This window comes from Thunnus maccoyii, chromosome 4 (genome assembly GCF_910596095.1).
Source record: "Thunnus maccoyii chromosome 4, fThuMac1.1, whole genome shotgun sequence".
NCBI classification, from domain to species: domain Eukaryota; kingdom Metazoa; phylum Chordata; class Actinopteri; order Scombriformes; family Scombridae; genus Thunnus; species Thunnus maccoyii.
In genome coordinates this window covers 28,250,578-28,271,557 of record NC_056536.1, presented here as the reverse complement: position 1 = coordinate 28,271,557, position 20,980 = coordinate 28,250,578, and the positions used below count along the sequence as shown (strand labels likewise).

At 39.6% G+C, this 20,980-nt stretch overlaps 1 protein-coding gene across 6 annotated transcripts; it reads right to left on the bottom strand.

Annotated features, from left to right (window-relative positions):
* Nucleotides 1–8,876: 8,876 nt before the first annotated feature.
* znf217 (zinc finger protein 217) lies at nt 8,877–16,764 on the bottom strand. Of its 6 annotated transcripts, none has more exons than XM_042409921.1 (6): nt 16,611–16,764; nt 12,628–14,007; nt 12,324–12,431; nt 10,774–12,171; nt 10,540–10,664; nt 8,877–10,359 (listed from the first exon to the last, which is right to left on the bottom strand). In XM_042409921.1, the coding sequence occupies exons 1-5, from the start codon at nt 16,681–16,683 to the stop codon at nt 10,552–10,554; spliced, it is 3,072 nt and encodes a 1,023-aa protein (XP_042265855.1). In that variant the 5' UTR covers nt 16,684–16,764; the 3' UTR covers nt 8,877–10,359; nt 10,540–10,551. The 6 variants fall into 6 exon arrangements, with proteins under 6 accessions (XP_042265855.1, XP_042265857.1, XP_042265858.1 ...); XM_042409923.1 differs by lacking the exon at nt 16,611–16,764 and adding an exon at nt 16,472–16,600; XM_042409924.1 differs by lacking the exon at nt 16,611–16,764 and adding an exon at nt 16,028–16,132.
* Nucleotides 16,765–20,980: the final 4,216 nt, after the last annotated feature.

Genomic DNA, 20,980 nt, shown 5'->3' with positions numbered 1-20,980 from the left:
GTCCGGCCTAATTCACCATGGAAATTGAGAAAACAATTTAGTGGTATATAACATAATTTCTAGGAAACAGGGTTGCTCCATTTGCACTAATTGTCAAATTTGTCGCATTTTGACATGGGCAGCACTTATTGCAAACTCAAAATCTGACCTCATATCTTTTTCAGTCTAAAATATCTGCACCGTATTCCAGTCAACATGTATGTTTTTAAATGCCCAGTAGTTAAAATAAAGCTAATAAACAACTTGAGACATGGCTTTATCCTCATAATAAGCAGCATTTTTACTCTCTTTACATGTCATGTAAAGATACTCTGCAGACTTTTTTTTTGTAAACATGCGCAATTCATGTTCCCTGGATGACTGGTAACATTTGCAATCTTCTGACTTTTCATGCAGGTCATTACTTTGTCCAACTACTTTAATTTATGCCGAAATAGCTGCAAAAAGAAAAATCCAAAAATGACTTTCCATCAGCCTCTGCTGTTCTTTGTTTTTTTAAAACTAATTAGCAAATGTTAGCATGCTAACATGCCATTCTTGTTATTGTGAGCATGTTAGCATGCTAACATTAACATTTAGCTGAAAGCAGCACTGTGCCTAAGAACAGCCTCACAGCGCTCCTAGCATGGCTGTAAACTCTTAATCTTGTTAAACAAAGCTTGAATTAGTCTGAGCTCATTAGCTCTGAGTTGGCTTTATGAAACAGATCAATCCTGGTTCAGTTCTTTGCCTCATTCAGGACAGGCTGTTCACAATAAGCCCTGTTTTTCCGAGCCCCCCCTCTGGCCATCCTTGACACGAGATTAGTCTTTGTCATTCAATAAAAGTCTCAGTAACAGTTACAGTTTCCTCTGTTTCTCCAGCTGATGTGTACCTGCTCGCCCTTTGTCAAACTAAAAAGTCACAAGTTGAGAAGTCTCAACGCATTTAAGTGATGAGAGAAGAAACACTGCCAAGTAGTTGCCTCTAGATTAGTTTATCTCCTTGGAGAGGACTTTACATGAATCATCCAACCATTTTGTGGACTTTGATCTTGTTTTTTTTGTTTTGTTTTTTTTGTATTATATGTATATATGTGGTGCATCTCTGTATGCTCAATAAGCCCGGTGTTGTTTTCTTTACCTTACTGTGTGCTCCTGTGCAGACAATTTATCTGGTGCAAAGTCAAATCATTTATTTCCCCTCATTCATCCTGATAGAATGAGAGACCCGGGGAACAACAGCCAATTTAGACTGAAAATCCCAGTTCAGCTCAGGGTAATCTGATTTCTCTGCTCCCCAGAAATCTACATGTATAGTGCTTATCAACTGGATTACTGGCAGGTAGGAAGAATAACCCAATTTGAGGTTACTTGTTTCTCTGTGTGTAGTATTCAGTGTCACATTGCATTAGAAGACGAGGGCTATTGCTTTGCGGAATGGATGCGTAACTTCCTTGCTCCTCCTCTAGCTGCTCATTCATTCGCATGTTTTTTTTCTTTTTTTTTTCAGTAACACACAGAGTAACAAAATGATCAAATGTAAATGTACTGCAATCAGATAATGGCTTTAAGGGATGCATTTAAAGGGCAAATACAGGCCTGAGCATCCGCACTTCTTACTGTTTTCATTTTTCTTTTCATGAAAACAACACTGTTTGTCTTCTTCTTTCCTACCAGGCATGTGGTGGAAGTGACAGATCTGAGATGGGTTTACTGGAATGTTGACAGGGCCAAGAGGGCACCTACTGTATGCGGTCCCAGCATGCGCTATAAGGGTGCTGCACACAGACCTCCCACCCTCCCCATCTGTGGATATTACCCAGGGCTGAGTATGGGCTGTGGTAACGGATGACCACCGTCCATGTACCCTCATCACCACAGAGGTCAATCTCCCTTGAATAAGAGCAGCGTTCCCTCCAAGGTGATTATTGATAAAGGATGACACTCCAGTGTCTACATGGGAGAAATAATACTCTAGGGCCAATCACTGCTCCTCTCTTGTTTCTGGAGGGGGGAAAACCTCGCTTAATGTATAAATACTGTGGTGGGACACCTATTCCCTCACCTATTGAGCGACTATAAAAGAAACAGAGTGGAAACCATCAGGGATGCAGGGAGCCATGTCAGTTTCCTTTAGACACAGTCTTCCTAATATCTTTTAAAGGAAACAATCATCTTTCCTGATGAACCAAAATGTCCTGTAGCAGCCAAGGTCAAGTACACCGAGCCAGCACACACACACACACACATATGAACACACACAGCTACAGTAAATGCGTCATATGTTCAACTGTGCATTATGTCCTTTCATTTCCCCTTCAGTCCACTACAGGGTGCATTTCGATCTCAAGATGCTGAAAGGCAGATGCATTTTTAAACGAAAGTGGTGGCTAGATATATTACATTAACGTCTTAATATAACCCACACACACAGTTTTGTTTAAATGTGGAGCTAGACTAGTTTGTCTTTGTAATCATATATATAGACAGTGCGGTAACGCTGTGTTATATTGTGGTTTTTAACACCATCTGCACATCACTTTCACATTGCACATACTGTGCATAAGATAACAGATAGATGACACAACACATAGCATTTTGTTTCATAAATCATGCTCATAGTTTATTTAGCATATTTGACAGTACATTAGTTCTCCCTATAGTGCACACATTGTACAGTCACTTAAGTCTGTCTTTAGTTAAGTTTATCTTAAATTGCTCTAATTTCCATTTGACATCCTGTCAGACCTGAGCAAAGGATGTAGCTCCTAAAGCAGAGCTATTACATACAAGAAGTAACAAACTGGGAAGTTAGCTCTTCAAAATTCACAGTAGTAGCACAAGGAAATAAACAACACAAGAGAAATCTTCATTTTAACTAACATGAATTTTGGCATATTCATGTATGATGACTTGGCCAGAAATGTCCATACATTAAATAATAGTTTCTGCATAAGTCATGGTGATATTTCAGTTTGTCGAAAAAGAAGATGAGTTGAGTTTCCATGTTTAAAAACAGGAAGTGGTCAAAAGACTGCCACGAGATGGGGGGATTTCTGGTGTTTTTCGTTGGGTTTTTTTGGTTTGTGTGTTTGGTTGGTTTTTTTGCTTATTTTTTCAGAATGTACTTTTGGTACTTTATTTTTTGGTTAATAAAATATTTCAGTTTTGTATAAGATGCATATTTGTGCTCTGCAAAAAGGAACAGTATGTATTGTAGAAACTACAATGTGCAAACACACACTTCTGATTTTATAAGCATTGTTCAGTGATAAAATCAACATAAATATTGCACACTTTACTGCAGGTTCCCTTTTCAGGAGAATAAATTGTTAACAGCATTGCTCTGTACTTATCAGTGTATGAATCAGGTTCGTTATCTGGGTAACTTGGCTGAGTCATCAACACGCCTTTTTACATGAGTCCATGTTCTAGTTTTGTGGAGGTTAGTAAACCTGCTTCTTGGAAAGGCCCTAGCTCTAAATATAGAGAGTACATAGTTTTCATCAGCAAAAAACAAACAAACAAAAAACCCACTCATTTTACCATATTATAATCAATTTCCAACACTTTTAGAAAGTGATTCATAGTTACTGTAGAGTCAGCAAAGTACTATGCTTTTCTAAATAAAGGATGGATGGACACACATGCTGGATTAGGGTTTGAAGTGTTCATATATATGAACATTTAAATGAAATACATTCTTATAAAAGCTTAAGTTTTAAACATTGTATACTAGCTTATAACAATTTTACAGCGTGTTATAAAGTATTTATTAATGTCCTTATATCTGATTACACTTGCATAGTATAGTGTTTATAGTGTATAGTGTGTTATAAACAGACACAAACCTTTGATTATTTAATATGGGTCTAAACAATTAGTTCTTATTGTCAATGTAATGGATGATGAAAAACATGTTATTGTTGGAAATAAATATACTGTATTACATATATAATCAAAGATGCAAAAGAGTGAGTAGATCATTTCTTCACATTATATGTATATTTACTGCTTTGTAGCTTGTTGATGAGGACTGTAAGATGTGGAAACTCAGGGAAAAAAAACAGTTGCTTAGAAGGTGCCATGTCCTACCAATCACTCTCTCCTTCTAAAGGGGCTCCAATGGCACCTGAGGGGGAATCTCATGGCTGTCATCCCAGAAAGCCTGCCGCACTGATGCCTGCTTACCATCTGCTCCCCATATGAGCAAAAACAGGCAATTGTCTCAGAGAAGGCACCTCAATCACACTGTCATTGAACTAATATACTTTAACATGTTTTTCGGGTAGGTTTGGACAACATCTTGGTAGAATCTGCAACACTGGGAGCCCCTATTTGGCTTGTGAAGATAACAGTAAATGATTGTGTGTGCATGTGGTGTAGGTTGAGTGCGTTTGAAATGTATATCATAGCCCTGCCCTGTCTCAGCATGGACTTGGCATCTGACAGTGAAAAAAGCAGAACAGTGGGACCCTGTCAGTGTTACACTTCCTGTAAATAACCCCTCCATGCCTATGGTTTTATCATTCCCTGCAAATGATTCCAGGCCCCTCCAGAGTCGACAAGAAATAGCATTATTTTATGGCATGGAAAAAAGAGGAGATAAAAAGAGGAGCCAGGGAGAAAAAAAAAAGGGAGATGGGGCTAAAAAAGGTCCTTCAGGGAACATGGTGTAAATGAAGTTCCAGGAATGACACAGGCGAGCAATGAGGCGCGGATGGAAAATATACGCTGCACATCATCGGATAGAGATGCCAGTGGAAATGGCTTCATTGAAGTGTCAGCCCTCATCCATCAATCAATCATCCGCAAGAAACAATAACGCTGTGGCGATGGGGCAGCTTTTATGGGGCTTACTCATGGGTATCGGAAACAGCACTTAAGTGCGGTTCTGACACTGGGAGAAAAACAGTGGTGAGGTGCCGTGCTTATTCTACATGCAGGTAGAGCAGATAGACGGGGGGAGGGAGTGACTAAGTATACAGTGGCCCCCTGGCAAGAGACCTCCGGACAGAGGAGGAAATGCTTTATCTCAACAACAGCAGTGGATTTCATGTTTTGTACAACCCCTTTGTCCTACATGCCTGATATTGATATTTACAATATATTTATGTTGTGTTACTGTACCATTTTTACATTTATTGAAACTGAGACAATTAAGAGTCTGTCTCTGTGGGGCTGTACTAATAAGCCCAGTGGTGTTTTGAGCTAAACGCTAACATCAGCATGCTATCATGCTCACAATGTCAATGCTAACATGCTGACATTTAGCAGGTATGTTTACCATGTTCGCTATCTTCGTTTAGTGTGCATTTGCTAATTAGCACTAAACACAAAGTACAGCACAGGCAGAGAATCTCATTAGTATTTCTACTCTTTAGCTATAAACCAAAGTATTGGACATATTTTGACCTGATGATGGCGCTAAATGAAAAGTCAGGAGAAACACCAAAGTCATTACAATTGTCAAATGTCAGTCCATCCAATAGTTGTTGAGACATTTAAGTAAAAACAGATGTCAACCAGCTGGTTGTTATTAGGATATATCATCTTGGAACCATGAATGTCTGAACAAAATTTTGTGCTAATCCAATTAGTCGATGTTAAGATATTTCACTGGAGACTTTGACCTGCAGGTGGCGCTAAAGGAAAAATCAGGGAATTACCAAAGAAATAATGATTCATCCTCTGGGGATCATGTAAATCCACCAAATTTCAGTCCATCCATTTCAAAGTGATGGACCGAGCCTCTTAACCACTGCACTTCGCCAGTGTGGCTAAAAAGATTTGTAGAAAACAATAGTCGCCCATATTTTGAACAAAACAAGTTATCTTTGTATCTATTTTACTCTTCACTGTTCCTTAAAATTTGACATTTCTTAGTCTCTGTGTACAGGTGGTTGGTTCATTATGCTTGTTAAGTCGTCTGCTATGATATTATATATAGACCTACATATAACCACAGGGACCACAATTGTGTTTATTTACAAATTACCTCAACAGACTAAAGGCACTGAAAATAGAGCAACACATTCTTCAAGGCTATAAGATCAGCGCTTTTACAACATAAAAATACACCAAAAAAAAAATGCTAAATGGTCCAACAGTCACTTTCGCTGTATGTGAGCTTTTTGATTTCCCCAAACCAAGTCTCTTGATGGCATCTCAGCAACATGAAACATGACACGTCATCCATTATTCTGTACATGCGCCTTGCTATCTCAGCCCGCTCCATATGGCCCCTGTTGTCTCCAGACACCCAAATCCCTTTCCTCAGGCCAGGGGCTGTTTTTGTGGGAACCATTACATTGCTGCTCTTCCTCAGAGGAATGGGGTGACGATGATGAGCAATCACAACCAGAGCAGACTTTCTGCCTCAAATTGTGACAGGATATTCAACATTTGACCGTATCCGCTTTGTTGGCCCAATTGCTAATTCATGCAAGTTGACAATCTGGAGGCAACAATTATGAGTGATGAAAGGACTGAAAATAAGAGGGGAGGACACTCAAGGGGAAGGAGAAAGCAGCAAGTTTACTTAACAAAGAAGGAGGGAGGTAGGAGATTTGATAAGTCGTACTAAAGAGAGAGAGAGAAAGAGGCTGGAACTGCTTAACACGTCCTCAGTCGCAGATGCACGTATCCACCTAAAAGCAAACACGCTGAACAGATGAATGGATGGCAATGCAAGCATAAAATGCCATTTGTGTATTGAATTGTGCACTCAAATGGCTGCTGTGTGAATCCTTATCACAGAAACCCTCATGAGATGAAAGAAACTTGATAAGGAGCTGTGAAGACCTCAGGTGTTTCATGCCAAAGAATTTGAGGAGAAAAACAAAAAGTGAATCCCAAGTGAATATCCATAGAAGAATATTTGTGCATAATTGACAATGAAGCATTATTGGGGGAATAAAAATTCAAGATGAGATCAAATAGTTCTAATCAGATAATCACTAAAATAACCAGTAAGTTATTTGTAACTCTGTAACTTGTAGAGAAAGAAAATGCTCCATGTTGGACAAAAAACTTTATATGAACCTTTAGCAGATCTTCTACAACATTAATCAATCAAATAAAAAATGTATATTTTAGGCCTCTAGAGCATAAGAAGATCCATCTGTGATGCAGCATAATGAAAGGCCTGCTGAGCTTTTCATCTGCAAGAAGTAGAGATGTATATGTAGAGCTGTTTCACTTATTTTATGATCTTTATATTTGACTTGTCTAGCTATTTCCTGTTTTATTTCAATTGTTTGTTTTATTGTTGCTGTTGTCGTGCGGACCCCCTGGTTGGGATCTAAATAAAGGATGAATAATAGTAGGTAAAGGTCTGGCAGATATGTTTCTTGAGAGCCCCCAAAAATTACAGAGAAAAATAAAATCAAGAACAGCGAAGTAAACATAAACAGAGTATCTTCGCCTATTAAAAGAGGCTTTTGACATGAAAACCCTCGAAGCGTTCTGGACACAGCGATGGAGAGTAACGGGACGGATGTCATAAGCTGTTGTCGACTTGCGTTCTCTGCCACGTGTTTGCACTAAGTTTGCCACAGTGTGGGGGGAATATGAGGGTGATGCTAAGTGAAATGCTCATTTTGCGTTTGTGATTACCAAGGCCCATGGGCGATATGCACTAATGTGAGCTAATGCAATAGATAACACAGTGCTGGCCCAGGGGAACAGACAGCAAACAGATGTGGTCGACTCAAAAAGGGAGGAGGAGGAGGGGGAGAAAAAAAAAAATCAAAGTTTAAAAGTGTTCAATGTGCTCAAGATTGTCCCTTACAATTTGTTGTTTACAGAATACACAGCCATGAAAGGATTTGTCAGTCTTCTCCTTTTATAGATATGAGGAAAGTCAACTAAAATAGTGCGCTCATGTCTTGCAGATGTAGAAGCTATTACCATACTTCTCTCAGGAAGCTTTTTTTTTTTTTTTTTTAAGGAGTGAATGCTCTCTAAATCACGGGGGGTAAAGGGGGGGGGGGGGGGGGGGTGGATGGGATTGCTGCTCCACTGCTTTGTATTAAAACTTTCAAACACAATCAATGATGTCAAAGCAGGTGTGCTGCCTTTGACAGCTGATAAGCAACACCTGTGTGACATCATCAATTAGTGGGTGTGGCCACAAGTGCAACATACTGTAAGTTAAAACAAAAGAGAGACATGCAGCAACATTTTTTTTTGTCCTGTGCAAGGAGATGTACCTTTTAAAATGAAGACAAGCATGCACATTTTAAGGTATATTCAGTATCAGGGCTATAAAAAACAAAACAAAAAACTATGGTTTATCCTTTATAATCCTGTAATTCCAGTTTCAGCCTTGCCACAGTGTAGTTTAATCACTACATATAGCAGGTCTGCTATTCAGACTGAACATGCAAGGCTTTGAAACCAGAATCTGATAAGGCTTTAATCTTGATTTAGTAAATACTGCCCTCTAGTGGTCAATCTGTGTTGTTGATTGAAAGACCAAGGATTAATCCTTTTTTGTGTGGAAAAGAAGTTATTTGCTTCTTTTGTTCATGTTATAATTGAAGTATGAGGCTGATATGTGTAGCCTACATTGTTTCTTGTTGAGGAGTAAAGATTGACATAGCAATAATGTAACTGCATTATCAAGCATGTTGCAGTCTTAAGAGGTAAAATTGGTATCAAGGTATGTTAGCTTTGCAGGAGGTATGATACAACACTTTCAAATGGCTGTGTTGGAAGAGAATACAAAAGAGTATTTCAGCTACAGGTATGTGTGTCTTGTGCCTGGCAGAAGTCCAGTTTCAAAAGGACAGGAAAGGCCCTCTGTTTTCTGTGCCACTCAATAGAAGAAACCATGAAGGTTGCAGGTGGTTGGTATCCATCGGTGAATTAACAACAAACGCCACACCGAGCTCTTTCGCCTCTCACTTTATTACTGAAATGTGTCATACAAATCTGAAACAATATTTCCATTTTTACATAAGTGTACATGCAATGTGAATAACCAAACCAAACAAAACAAACAAAACAAAACAAATAACTTAACCCAAGCCTTTCAAAGTGGCAAAAAAACTAAATCACACAAAAGACTAAATAGCTTGTAAATAGGAGTTAACCTGAGACTTTTTATTCACAGTGTACAATTAATTGAGCAATTAAATAAACAGCTGCTTTTGTTTTTTTGTTTTTTTTTTCTCCTCCAAACAGTTATACATCTAAAAAGGCCACTTTATGACCAGCTGGGACTAACTTTTGCCACTTTTGCCACAAATTAACACTTGCAAGACTCTGCATAGTAAAAGCAAACTCCTGAACGGTAACTAGATGCGCAGTAGAATAACACAGCGTGACTATTTAACACAAACAGAAACTCCATGACAGTTGGTACTTTTTTTTTACAGCTTATGGATTTGATGAACCGCTAAAGCAGATGATAGCCATTACCACTTCAAAAAAAAAAAAGGACAAACACAAAATCTGTTGTGTGTTTAAAACTGGGCTTGTAAATACTGTGCATATCAAAGAAATCCACAATCCAAAATTGTGTTAGTTAATCATGTGCCATAAGTTGATACGGCCTCAGCTGTAGTTGTTCTGTGTCACCAGATGAGCTTGTATTTTATGTGGTGCCTGACAAACACATGCCCACCTAGTTATACTACTCCAACTCAAAACATCTGTCCCTCTAGTCGATAGAGAACTAGGAATACGGGCTCAGCTAACATGATGGCTACAGCAGCTTTACAAAAAAAATAACAGTGTCTAGAGCACAACATGAGGTAGACCACTTCAACATACAGAAAAGGACTTATTGCTGTGGCCTGTTAGTAAACCACCGGGCCAAAGCCATCAAGTTATTTGACAGAAAATCCCCCACCCTTCAGTGCTTTGGAAATGGAAAAAAAAATAATAGGGTAGTGCTAATTACTGCCTGCACATTAACAGTAAATTAACAGAGCAGCAATTCTTCACACGAATCATGTTCCTTGTGTCTTTCCTTAATACAGTTCTTATCTACCGCAAGCTCACTTACCACATACACTGTTATGTCATAGACACTTACAGGATCTGAACATTAGTGTGGGTCAAATATGGATTAAGCAGAAAGTTCTGAGTGGACAAAAAAAAATATCAGTGCACACCAGTGGGATAATATTTTTCGAAGAGAGATGATCTGCGCCTTTTCATTCAAAAAAAAAAAAAAAGTAGAATGTACAACTGAAGGCCTGAGCCCTGAAATGTGTATGCAATACACTTTTTCTTCTACTGGAAAAAAAAAATTAAATTAGAGGAACTGAGAAACTTTTACAACACAAACCATCTCTCTTATTGAAACTGTACATTAAACAAATTTTCCAAGAAGTTCTCCGAAATAAGGTAGCAGCACAGTTCAAATCTAGAGAGAGGAAAAAAATAAAAAATAAAACTTCATATATTTTCAAATATGAACTTGATTCATTTATATCAAGTACCGGGTAAAACTTTTCAAAGATCTGTGGTAAGGTTTGAAAATCAAAAAAAAAAAAAAAAAGGAAGTCCTACTGTATGTACTTTTAAATGTTTTTCAAGTTTTTACCTCGGTGCCACTTTAGGTAGTTTTATCAGTGGTCCCATAGCGTTGATTAGGGAATGAGCCTGAGGGGTCTCTCCTCTGCAGGGTGGGCAGAGTGGGTAAGTGTTGGTACAGCACAGTTCTGCCCCCTGAGAAAAAAATCCTTTTATGTTAAATCTAAATTAAAAAAAAGCTAGAATATGTCGATATAAAGTAGCCTGTATGCACCTTCCCTGAACCAGCTAGCCTAATACGTACCTGCTCTTGGGTTGGCCAGTCCTCCATGACTGGGGTTAGGTGGTGTGCTGTGATAGAGAGACGCCAGGTCATTGGGTGTGTAGGAGCGCAGAAGGTTCATCATGCTCCAGTCAGTGTCCAAAACTCCTCCGATAGCTGTAGATGTACTCTTCACGGAACCCAAAGCCTCGGACGCCGTGGATGGACACGACCCTTGCGATGTGGTTTTCACGCTTCTCCCTGAGATGAGCAGCCTGTTGGATCCGTCCCCTGCTGGTCCTCTGAAGCCAGGTTTCTCACCACTGTCAGCTTCTCTGCCTGTAGCTAGCGAGTACTTTAATCTCTTACTGGAAGGTTCGCCGAAATCAATCTGGGGGAGACTCCCGAATTGGCTTGACAAGCACAGCCTGGCAGCATCTGAGTGCCAAATGACACCACTTCTCGCTGGGTAACTCCTCTCACCAATTCCCGCTCTGTCTGGGGGAGCTGGTCTGTCCATTACATACTTGCTGGTGCTGCTGCCTGTGTTGGATTTCCTCATGAGCTCCGTATACCTGGAGGATTCCTGACTGGCATGTGAATCAATGTTCTGTCTATATCTCTGGGTCTCCTGGACGTCATGTAGGGGTGCTTGGATAGGGGACAGCTTAGGACCGCTCGGTGGGTTAACAGGTGTCTTTTCTTGTGGTTTTGCGGGTTGAGGGGTCGGGGACTTGGTTCGACGTGGGTGGCGCCTGTCAATCATCGGAAGTGGGGTGACATCTTTCCCTTCGAGTGCGGGGGGGCAGCCTGTGAAACGCTTTTGTTTTGAACTGCCTCCAAATCCATTCTTTTTTGTACTGTCTGACTTGTCTTTATGATTCAGCTTTTTGTGCATAATCAGGACCTCTGGGTAGATGGTTTTATATGCACAAAACGAACAGGCAATTGGGATTAATGCGCTTCTGGGTTCTGCACTGGCGGGGATGGAGAGAGACACTTTTAAGGACAGATTTAATGGGGCCTCAGAGTTCTCGTCTTTTATCTCCTCCCGTTCCATCTTCAGGTTAACAGGTACGGGGCACTTTATGAGCACATCATCAATCGGGGAGTAAGCAGGCTTAGCAATTAATTTCTCATACTCAGCATTCATCTGGACGAGTGGTTTGCCGAGCTTGCTACCTACGCCATCAAATCTGTCCTCCGGTGTTCCATCGGTGCATGATCTGACTGCAGGAACCCAGAGTTTGGATCTATTTGGGGCAGGATTTTCATTGTCGTTTCCATGTTTTCCATCATTCGGAGAGGGCATTAAAGGCACAGGTCTGCTGGGGATCTCCATGAAAGGTTTGTCCTTGTGACGCCGATCCAGGTGATATTTCAGTGAAGTCTTCTGGGCTGCAGCATAGCTGCAGTAAGCACACTTGAATGGTTTTTCACCTGAAAATACATACAAACAGTAAGTGTTGAGAATAAGCATAGTTCAAAATATCAGTCACAGAATTAGACCAACTGTACATAATAAATTTCTCTTAATTCACAAAGTCTCAGAGTTATAAATAAATCATCTAAGCCAAATGTGTTGAACATACCTGTGTGAGTCCTCAGATGAACTGTGAGATAATAGCTGGATCGAAATGATTTGCCACAGTAGTTGCATTCTTTTGATCTGACCTTTGATCGATCAAAACCATCTTCACCTTTAAAAACAGACACAAACAAATGTTTAATAAAATAAATAAAAAGGAACAGAATAGAAATCACAAAATCACGTGTAATCACCACTCCCAACAGCAGAGGGAGTACTTGCCAACAGAGTGCTTTGTGTGAAACAATTCCTCAACAACAATAGAGGCAGTATGAGTGAAGCATGAGCATGTAATGCCCTAAATTTACCTGAACCCAGGTTTTCTGTCATTGCTGCTTCCTCAAAGCCCTCCTCTGAGCCTTCCTCTGCATGATCCAGTGAGCCTGCTCTTGACAACTTCCCTTCAACAGACGAAGTTGGGCTTTCTTCGCCACCTCTTTCACGCTTGTGCACCCTGGAGTGGAGAACTAACTGGTGGTAGGTCCTGAACGTTCTCTGACAATCCTCACAAGTGGTTGGCCTTTCTTTGTCCTTATTTTTTTGCATCAGAGACCTCCGCTGTGGCTCTGGGTTGTCTGCTACAGTCTGTTGCTGAGACCTGAGCTCTCTCCCAAGAACCTCTTTCATAGCTTTGTCTCTTTGGCCTTCGGACCAAATATTATTCAACTCCTCCTTATCAGAACCGCAGTCTTCGTTGTCTGTGCTGGCTTCCTGGCCGATATCTTTAGTATTATTAGGACCAACTGCTATCTTGCCCTTTGTAGCAAGTTGCCAAGCCTGATATGTATTGAAAGGATCTAGCTGTGGAATCCATTTTGATGATCTTACTGGTTGCACACCATTTCCTGTAGGGCAAGGCATAAGATTGAGACTGTGTAGAAATGTCTCTTTGGCAAGAGATTCAGTAGTGCCATCCATGTTCTCCATGTCTTTATCTTTGCCAGGCTCCACCTCTCGATTATGTACTTTGCTATGTTCTGCCAAACTGTCATGGTCAGGGAAGAAAAACCCACAAACCATGCACATTTTGTAAGCAGTGACTACAGGCTCTGACACAGGGTCTTGGGCGATGCCGTTGACTGTGACCGGGGTCTCCAGGTCTTGCTGGGCCTTGCTCTTTGCTCCTGGTTTTACATGCATTTTCATGTGGTTCTTAAGAAACCATGGCTCTCTAAACCGCCGTCCACAGACATTACAGCAGTAAGTAAAGTAGTCCTTGTGCTTCCTCATGTGGGTCTCCAGCTCACTGGCATCTTGTGATACCTGACCACACACGATACAGCTGTGAACCTCCTCTTTTTCATTGGGGAGGTTACTCGGTTTGGGTCGGGGTCTCTCTCCTGGGATCCTAAATTCTGCTTCAACTCGAAGCACGGCTGGTTCAAAGAAAGTGGTGGGGTGCTGTGCTAATACGTGGGGTCCCAGCTCCTCCTGATGAGTGAAAGTCTGATCACAGAACATACAAGATAGCGGTACACTCCCTCCAGATTGCAACACGGCTTTTTCTGGGTAAGTGGTGTGAGGTGTCATACTAGAGCCAGGCCCTGGGATACTTGCACTGTTACTAATCAAACTGTCTTGGGCAAGTCCATCTGGGCTCTCCACAAACGGCAGCAATGAGTGAGTCGGCATTGTCCTCTGGGGGTGGAGCAACACTGCTGCTCTCACTGTCCAGATTACTGGGGGACCTGGAAACAATGGGAAGAGTTCTTTAGGCTTTTCTTATTATCAAAAGTGAATCAGGTAGCTATTACCAAAACCAAGATAAAATTCACCACACAAAGAGAAATGTCTTCCCGTACACTGAAACAGGAAATGTATCTTTTTTGCAATCAACTGCACAGACAACTCATTTCCTTAATGTTGAGGCCACTGGTAAAACATGTAAAACTATGTCTTTTTTGCTCATAAACTTTTTTTTTTAGCATTCCTAGTATATATAACTCCACTGAGTTTGTGAGCTATTAACTACAGACTTTGACATGCTTAAAATCAGACATGTATTGACATATACATTCATAATGTCATTTCACTTCACATTTGAACATTAGATTCCTTTGTAGACTCCTTTGTTTTAAATTATGAGTAAATGACAATAGTCACTATTAAATGTTAAGACAATATATCGCAGTTGAATAAAAACAGTATTCAAATACCACCAATGTAATATTTTTTCTGGGCACAAACAAACTAGCTTTTCATTTTATTACTATCTTGATTCCTCATCGCATCAAAAGTTGAGACGTGTTATCTGTGGACTTAGTTTGATTGCCATTAAACAAGATTGAACACATCCAGACAACTGAAAAAAAAAAAAAAAAAAATCAAACCTATAGTTTTTGATGTCACACTTGTCCAGCCTTTAAATGGTGTTCTCCACATGTACACTGGTAATCTTTAGTATTTTTGTCAAAGTAACACTTTCAGCATTTATAAAAGAACCGCTTACATAAATAATAGAAAGTTGAAGAATTTCAAATCACACGCCTAGTTTGAAGCTCAAGAGTGGAGTAACTGGACCAGCAAGTTCAAATGCTTAAGACTGCAAGGCTAATGCAGGTGAACATGGGGACAACAGTGAAACATACCAGCCCACTACATCACTATATTATATTTAAATTTACCCTAATATATAATTAATTAACATCAAATCATCAATAAAGTGTTACAACCAGGCAATGTAGTTGACATGGGGATATCCCAACTGCAAGTTTATATTCTCCCCAATTATGTAACTTTGTATTTTGAACACAACTTCATGATGCTGCTATCCAATTAGCTATTTATTGTCTGCCTTGCTATAATTAATTAGCCTGCGTGTACTTTTGACTGAATCCAGGTGAGCAAAGGCAACTGTCTTTAATGACTCAGAGTGATTTTTTTTTTTTAAAACCACACACATGCTTTGTGTGAGGCAGCGTTAACGTTAGCCACCTTGTTATTCAAGCACTCGTTAAGATCATTAACGTTAAGTTACTCGCGAGGGGATGAACAACGTTATCAGTTAACAGATATAACTTCAACAAAGTCGAAAATCTATTTAACGAAATGGCTATTACATTTCTATATATGCTTAATAAGTGGATCGGGAACAATTAGCTGCTTTTTTTTCCTTTTTAAAACGAAACAAATCAATATCGATCATGTTAACGTTATTGATGTTGGCGTTAACTGTGATTGGGAACGCTCCAAATCATTAAAAAAAGCTTAATTTAGCTAACTCAACTGCAAACAACTTCCGACTACGATCATTTTTAATGGCAACAGATTGGTACAAACCAACATTAACCACACCGTGTGTACTTACGTTGTTGCTTATTGTTTTGTTTTAACGCCAGTTACAAAACTGAACCCCCAGATAAGTAACTTAACGATAAGCTACCGTCGCCAAGTTATGGTTAAGTTAAGCCGTGAACTCCACGCAGGGTCATTCTAACGACACTAACGTTAGCAAACTTAACACTTTTCTGTTATCTCTGACTTCGACCAAACTGTAGAAACTCACCAACAATACCTACCAACTGTGAATTTCCGGATTAATAATGATACTGACACTGCGAGCGAGTGAGTTCAAGTGAGCGAGGCTACTTGTGTGTTGAGTTGCTTCTTCATTTTCCTCACTCACTCACACACATACATGCACACACATACATACACACACACAGGCACGCACGCACACAACGCGTCGGCTGCTGGCGGACAGCTCACCTATTCAATTGTTTGAATGTGAATCATCATATTTGTTCTACTTGGCGAGTCCTCACTGTGCAGCTGTTGAGCTCTGAGGGTGCGCGCGCCCCCCCCCCCCCTCAACGATTCTCAAGGGGAAGATGGAAGCGCGTGCACGACAGCCCCCAAAAAACCCATAGGGCAGTCACGTGGTCACGAGTAACAGAAAAGGATTAGTCCACATAATCTGACTGAACTCGTATGTCAATAAAAAAAAAAAAAAAAACGTGCGATGCGTTTATTTATATCTAATATATTTATAAAGCATCTTGCTATCTCCTAGTTGTTACCAGTTGCTTGAGCAGGTATGGTTAATTTAATCAAATATCACCATCATGTGGACCCGATTTGTATTGTTAATTGCCCAGGTTACCATGGTCATACAGTTGAGTTTTATATTTTTTGGCTGTTCAGTTTACTGACCTTGAGTAGGCTTGTTGATAACGCGTCTAAAGCTTCTTTAATGTGTGTAAGCTGCCATAGAGTGACTTTATGTGCTGATTTTAAAGCCACACGGCTACATAAGAACACCGTTTGATTTGGAATACTGCTCTGGACCTACCTAAAAGTGTTGCCCTGCTTCTTCTTCTTCTCCTTCTTTTTCTTCTTCTTCTTCTTTCACGCTCGCACGTCATGCATCAGCTACCATGTGGAGGTGGGGGAGGGGTGCCTCAAACTTTTTCACTGTTACATGAGGGTTTTTGCAGAAGCAGGTTGGTTGAGTCATGAGAAATTTCAGGTTCTTCCTATTTCACGATATAAAAAAACGTAAAACAATACGCACAGCAGCCCATTTTCATATCTAAATAGATCCTCATGTCAACTGATGAAGCCATGTAATGATAATGTCAAATGTGAATTTATTTGTTTGATCTTTCAGAGGGGGGAAGAGGGCTTTGTATAGCTTATTTTAAAGGAAATGTCTATAATAGAAATGCTATTGATAATACTAAATTATGACATGGACGCTGTAAAGATACAAAAGACCCCATAAAAGTACTTCTGATCTTTGTGAGATAAAGATCATCAGCACAGTGGCTAATGTGTGGTTAAAAACAAAAGAGCCCCACCTCCACCCTTACAGCCTCCCAAAGAGACACCAGGCATTGATAGTTAGCTTAAAGCCATGCATCATACAATCAATGAAGATATTCAGCAGACTCCAGTGTACACTCATCATTATTGAGACTCACCCAGTCTCCCCCCTGAATGCCAGCAATGTCTGAAAGAAAAAAAAAACTTTATCAGTAACCACTCCCAGTTAAAGAACAGTGAACAAAGACTGGAAGACTCCAGTTGCAAAAAAACATCTTTCACTATGGGCTGGCTTGTTGCCTTATCCCCACACCCTCTTTTATAGGTTATCACACTGTTTTATCTATATATTGAAAGCCGTTTTGAGTCATTGTTGTCACCAAACAGCTCTGACTAACACAGGGTTGTAATAAAATAGCAAGTAGATCTGCAGGTTTGGCAAGCAGACTTCATCAAAATGCTTCGCTACAGCAGTGAATGTGATTATTGTGTGCATGCCAGACACCAATAAAGAGATCATAAGCCTTTCACATATTAGACATAAGCTAAGACAGGAGCAAGTATTTTACACATACTAAAGAACAATGTTTATCTTATCTTATCAAATCTCAATCTATTGGTCGGGCCGTAGTTTTAAAATAGGCCACGTGCCTGTCTCTGAGCGCCTGCAATACAAGACAAGAGATCCTGTTTTGCATTAGTAAGACCTCAATCACTTACAAGTGCTGCACTAAATGAAAACATTTTATATACCCCCTGCAATACTTTGATTCACTTTTTGGTATTCTTGCCTCACCCCGAGATCCTGTTACACAAACAAGTCTAGTATGTTAATCAAAGGCACCACATGTGACACATCGAGGCCTCCCGCTCATTTCCTATTGTTCTGTGGCCACAAAGGCTCTGTGAAAGGCTATCAATCTGGAACAGCAGTATGATGCCTCAGGATCATGCAATAACCCAGAGATGATGTACCATGAGAAGCCCACTCTCCGGAGGTGATGTTAGATTTTTTTGTGTAACTAGACAAATATTTCTTTAATCAGTTTCTATTGCAGTTATTTAATTAGCATGCATCCTCTGTAGTGGTAATGACAGCAACAAGTGGGTAAACATTGTTTACTTCTTTTAAATGATTTAATTAACTTTGTCCTATTGTTTGACTTTATGCTAATGTAATTCCTCTCCTAAAATCCTCCAAATGAATTGTCTCCATTTACAAATAATAAAAAAAAACACACATGTATACATTCAGCACTAAACCCAAAGCAGTGAATTCTAATTAAAGATAAAGCAAGATCTTTGAAAAACCGAATGTTTGAATGAATAATTATGTATTCAGTAGACAGACACCCTGATAAGAATTAGATCAACGGATGGGGAAAGACTGTGGTGGCTTGTTTTTGTCTTGACGTGTCAGGAGCAGCTGACTGCATTGTTCTCCTCCGGATTCACAGCCTGGCTTCTTTCATAATCCTGGTGTCACTCCTGAAAGACACTGATAATATATAATCTCCTCTCTCACCCATAGACTGTTTGTAATGTTTATTCAATGCAACCGGCTGTTGTGTTGTTGATCTTCAAAGAAATTTTATCAGTCAGCGCAAGCATTCCTCAGTGCAACTTTTTCTGACTTCTGCGCATGTTTGAAATATTTTGCTTCTTTCCTGAGGAGAAATTGAGGAAAAAGAGAGGGGGCTCTTTGTTCTGCTGTTAGTGCACTGCTCTCTTTTGACTTTTAAACCTTTTTCTTTATTTTTTTTAAACTTTTCTTTATTCCATGGTGACTCCTCAAGGAAGTATATGGACATAGTTACAAACAAAAGAAACAAAGAATTTGTTTGTTTGAATTTGAAGTGGACACTTGTTGCCCAGTAATAGCAAATACAATACAATAAAGAAGAACATGATAAGTAAATAAATAAATGAGCCAACATGTGAATACAGATAGTTACTGAAGAGAAGCCGTTATTGTTTTGATCAAATTAGTGAGATTGGCTGAGTTTGATGTCGGATTAATCCTCTAGTAACGGTATGTGTTTCTCTCATTATCAAAACTAGGACGAACATGTCTCATCTTGTTACTCGTTACCTTCATTTTCTGTCAAACATAAAATACATGTAAATATTTCTTCTTTGAAACAACTACACCTAAATTTAGCCAGATTTGCTCTGTCTAAAAGTATTTACTTACTATTAGCATAGACCTCATCATGCCAATCCTGAAGATCCAAATATCCTTGAGTCCGAGATTAACTTGAAATTTAAAGTATTATGGGCTGTTATCTTCATAATCATGCCATAAATATGATAACTCACTTTTATCAAGAATGTTTTTAACCTTACAAATCAGTTCTGGCTGATATTTATCTTTGTCATACTGTTCCTGTTGCACGTTAAAAAACAGTACATGAAAATCTTTTAGACACCACTTTACAATTCTCACTAACTTATATCTCCCTAACTTCTCACAATGCACTCTGCTGTGTTTCTGTTTACTTGCAACAAACTTTTCAGGAACCAAACAAAGTACAAAAAAATATAAACAGAAGCCACACTGGACATTTGCCTTAAAGGAAAGGTTCATAATTTTTTTAAGCCTGTCTTGTAACAATAGTCAGAAGACCAAATGAACATTAAACCATATTTTGAATACTGTAATCATTCCTGCTGTTCATACTGGCCATTAAAAGAGGCCTCCCTTATGTGCATCCAATGAAAGAGGTGGTACACAATATCCACAGTCCACGTATTATGCAAAAATGTATTCAAAAATGTATCTGACGTTTGTATGAGGCTTCAACAGTCTGAGTTAGTCAAATCACGTGGAAATTTTCTGTCACTTTAGATACTACCCCTCCACTCAACAAGGAAACACTTTCTGTGTAAGCACAAAGAGGGACTTTTGCGCTAAAAGGACAGTCATTTTAGAAAATATCTACTTAATTTGACTAAATCAGTCTGCTGGAACCTCATCTTAGTTTCACATAAAGTTTGCAAAGGTTAACCTGAAATTTAAAGTAATATGGACTGATCACACTGAGTGTACATGCTGTATGTGTTATTGTTTTAAGACAGAGTTCAAAAATTTTGAAACTCTTCTTTAAATGATCATATAATTTACAGCATATAACATACAGCTTTCAGTTGAGGTTAAAACACAGTCATCATGCAAATTTAATCACATCACCGATTTGAATATCAAGCAAATGTTTGAATATCACACAACAGGAGTGTTTCAGTAATTTTGAATGACATTCAAATAGCTGTAGCCATTCATAGGATTTCCAGTATCAAACTAAAGATGCCTTGCAGGATGTAACATTCCCCTGAGAAGACTCACAAAAAAACCAACCCCAAACCAAAATCACATCTGCATTAGAATGCCTCCCTAACACACAAACACACACGTTGTGCCTGCAGGACCTGCTGATTCACCCTTAGCTAAAGTGAATGAGACTGTCCCGTAGAGGCTAGATCACCACCACTCATTTGTTATCAGATCAAAATCAGCGATTACTGTGTCTTCTCATTGGTTCCTGGAATCGTTTCACCCCAATGTTTCCCCAACAGACCTGTTACTAGCGAGCAGCGCCGTGATGCACATTAGTGCTGACAGCAGGCCTCCTGTCAGGCCTCCCTGCCCACTGTTCCCTTGTTCCACCCCCTCTGAGCTCAGTGCATTCACACAGTCACATGCATTGTCCTGGGATGAACTGCAGCAACATGGTCGTCGAGCAGATCTTGTGCAGTGTACAGTCTTTGCATTGTCAAATCCATACCTATAACCATTCCCATTTTAGTAAGCCACCCAGTTCATTATTGCCTGTATTGTCCAGCCCTCATGAAATTTGATTGTTTTCATAATTTTACAGAAATGCCTTCCCTTTAAAAAGC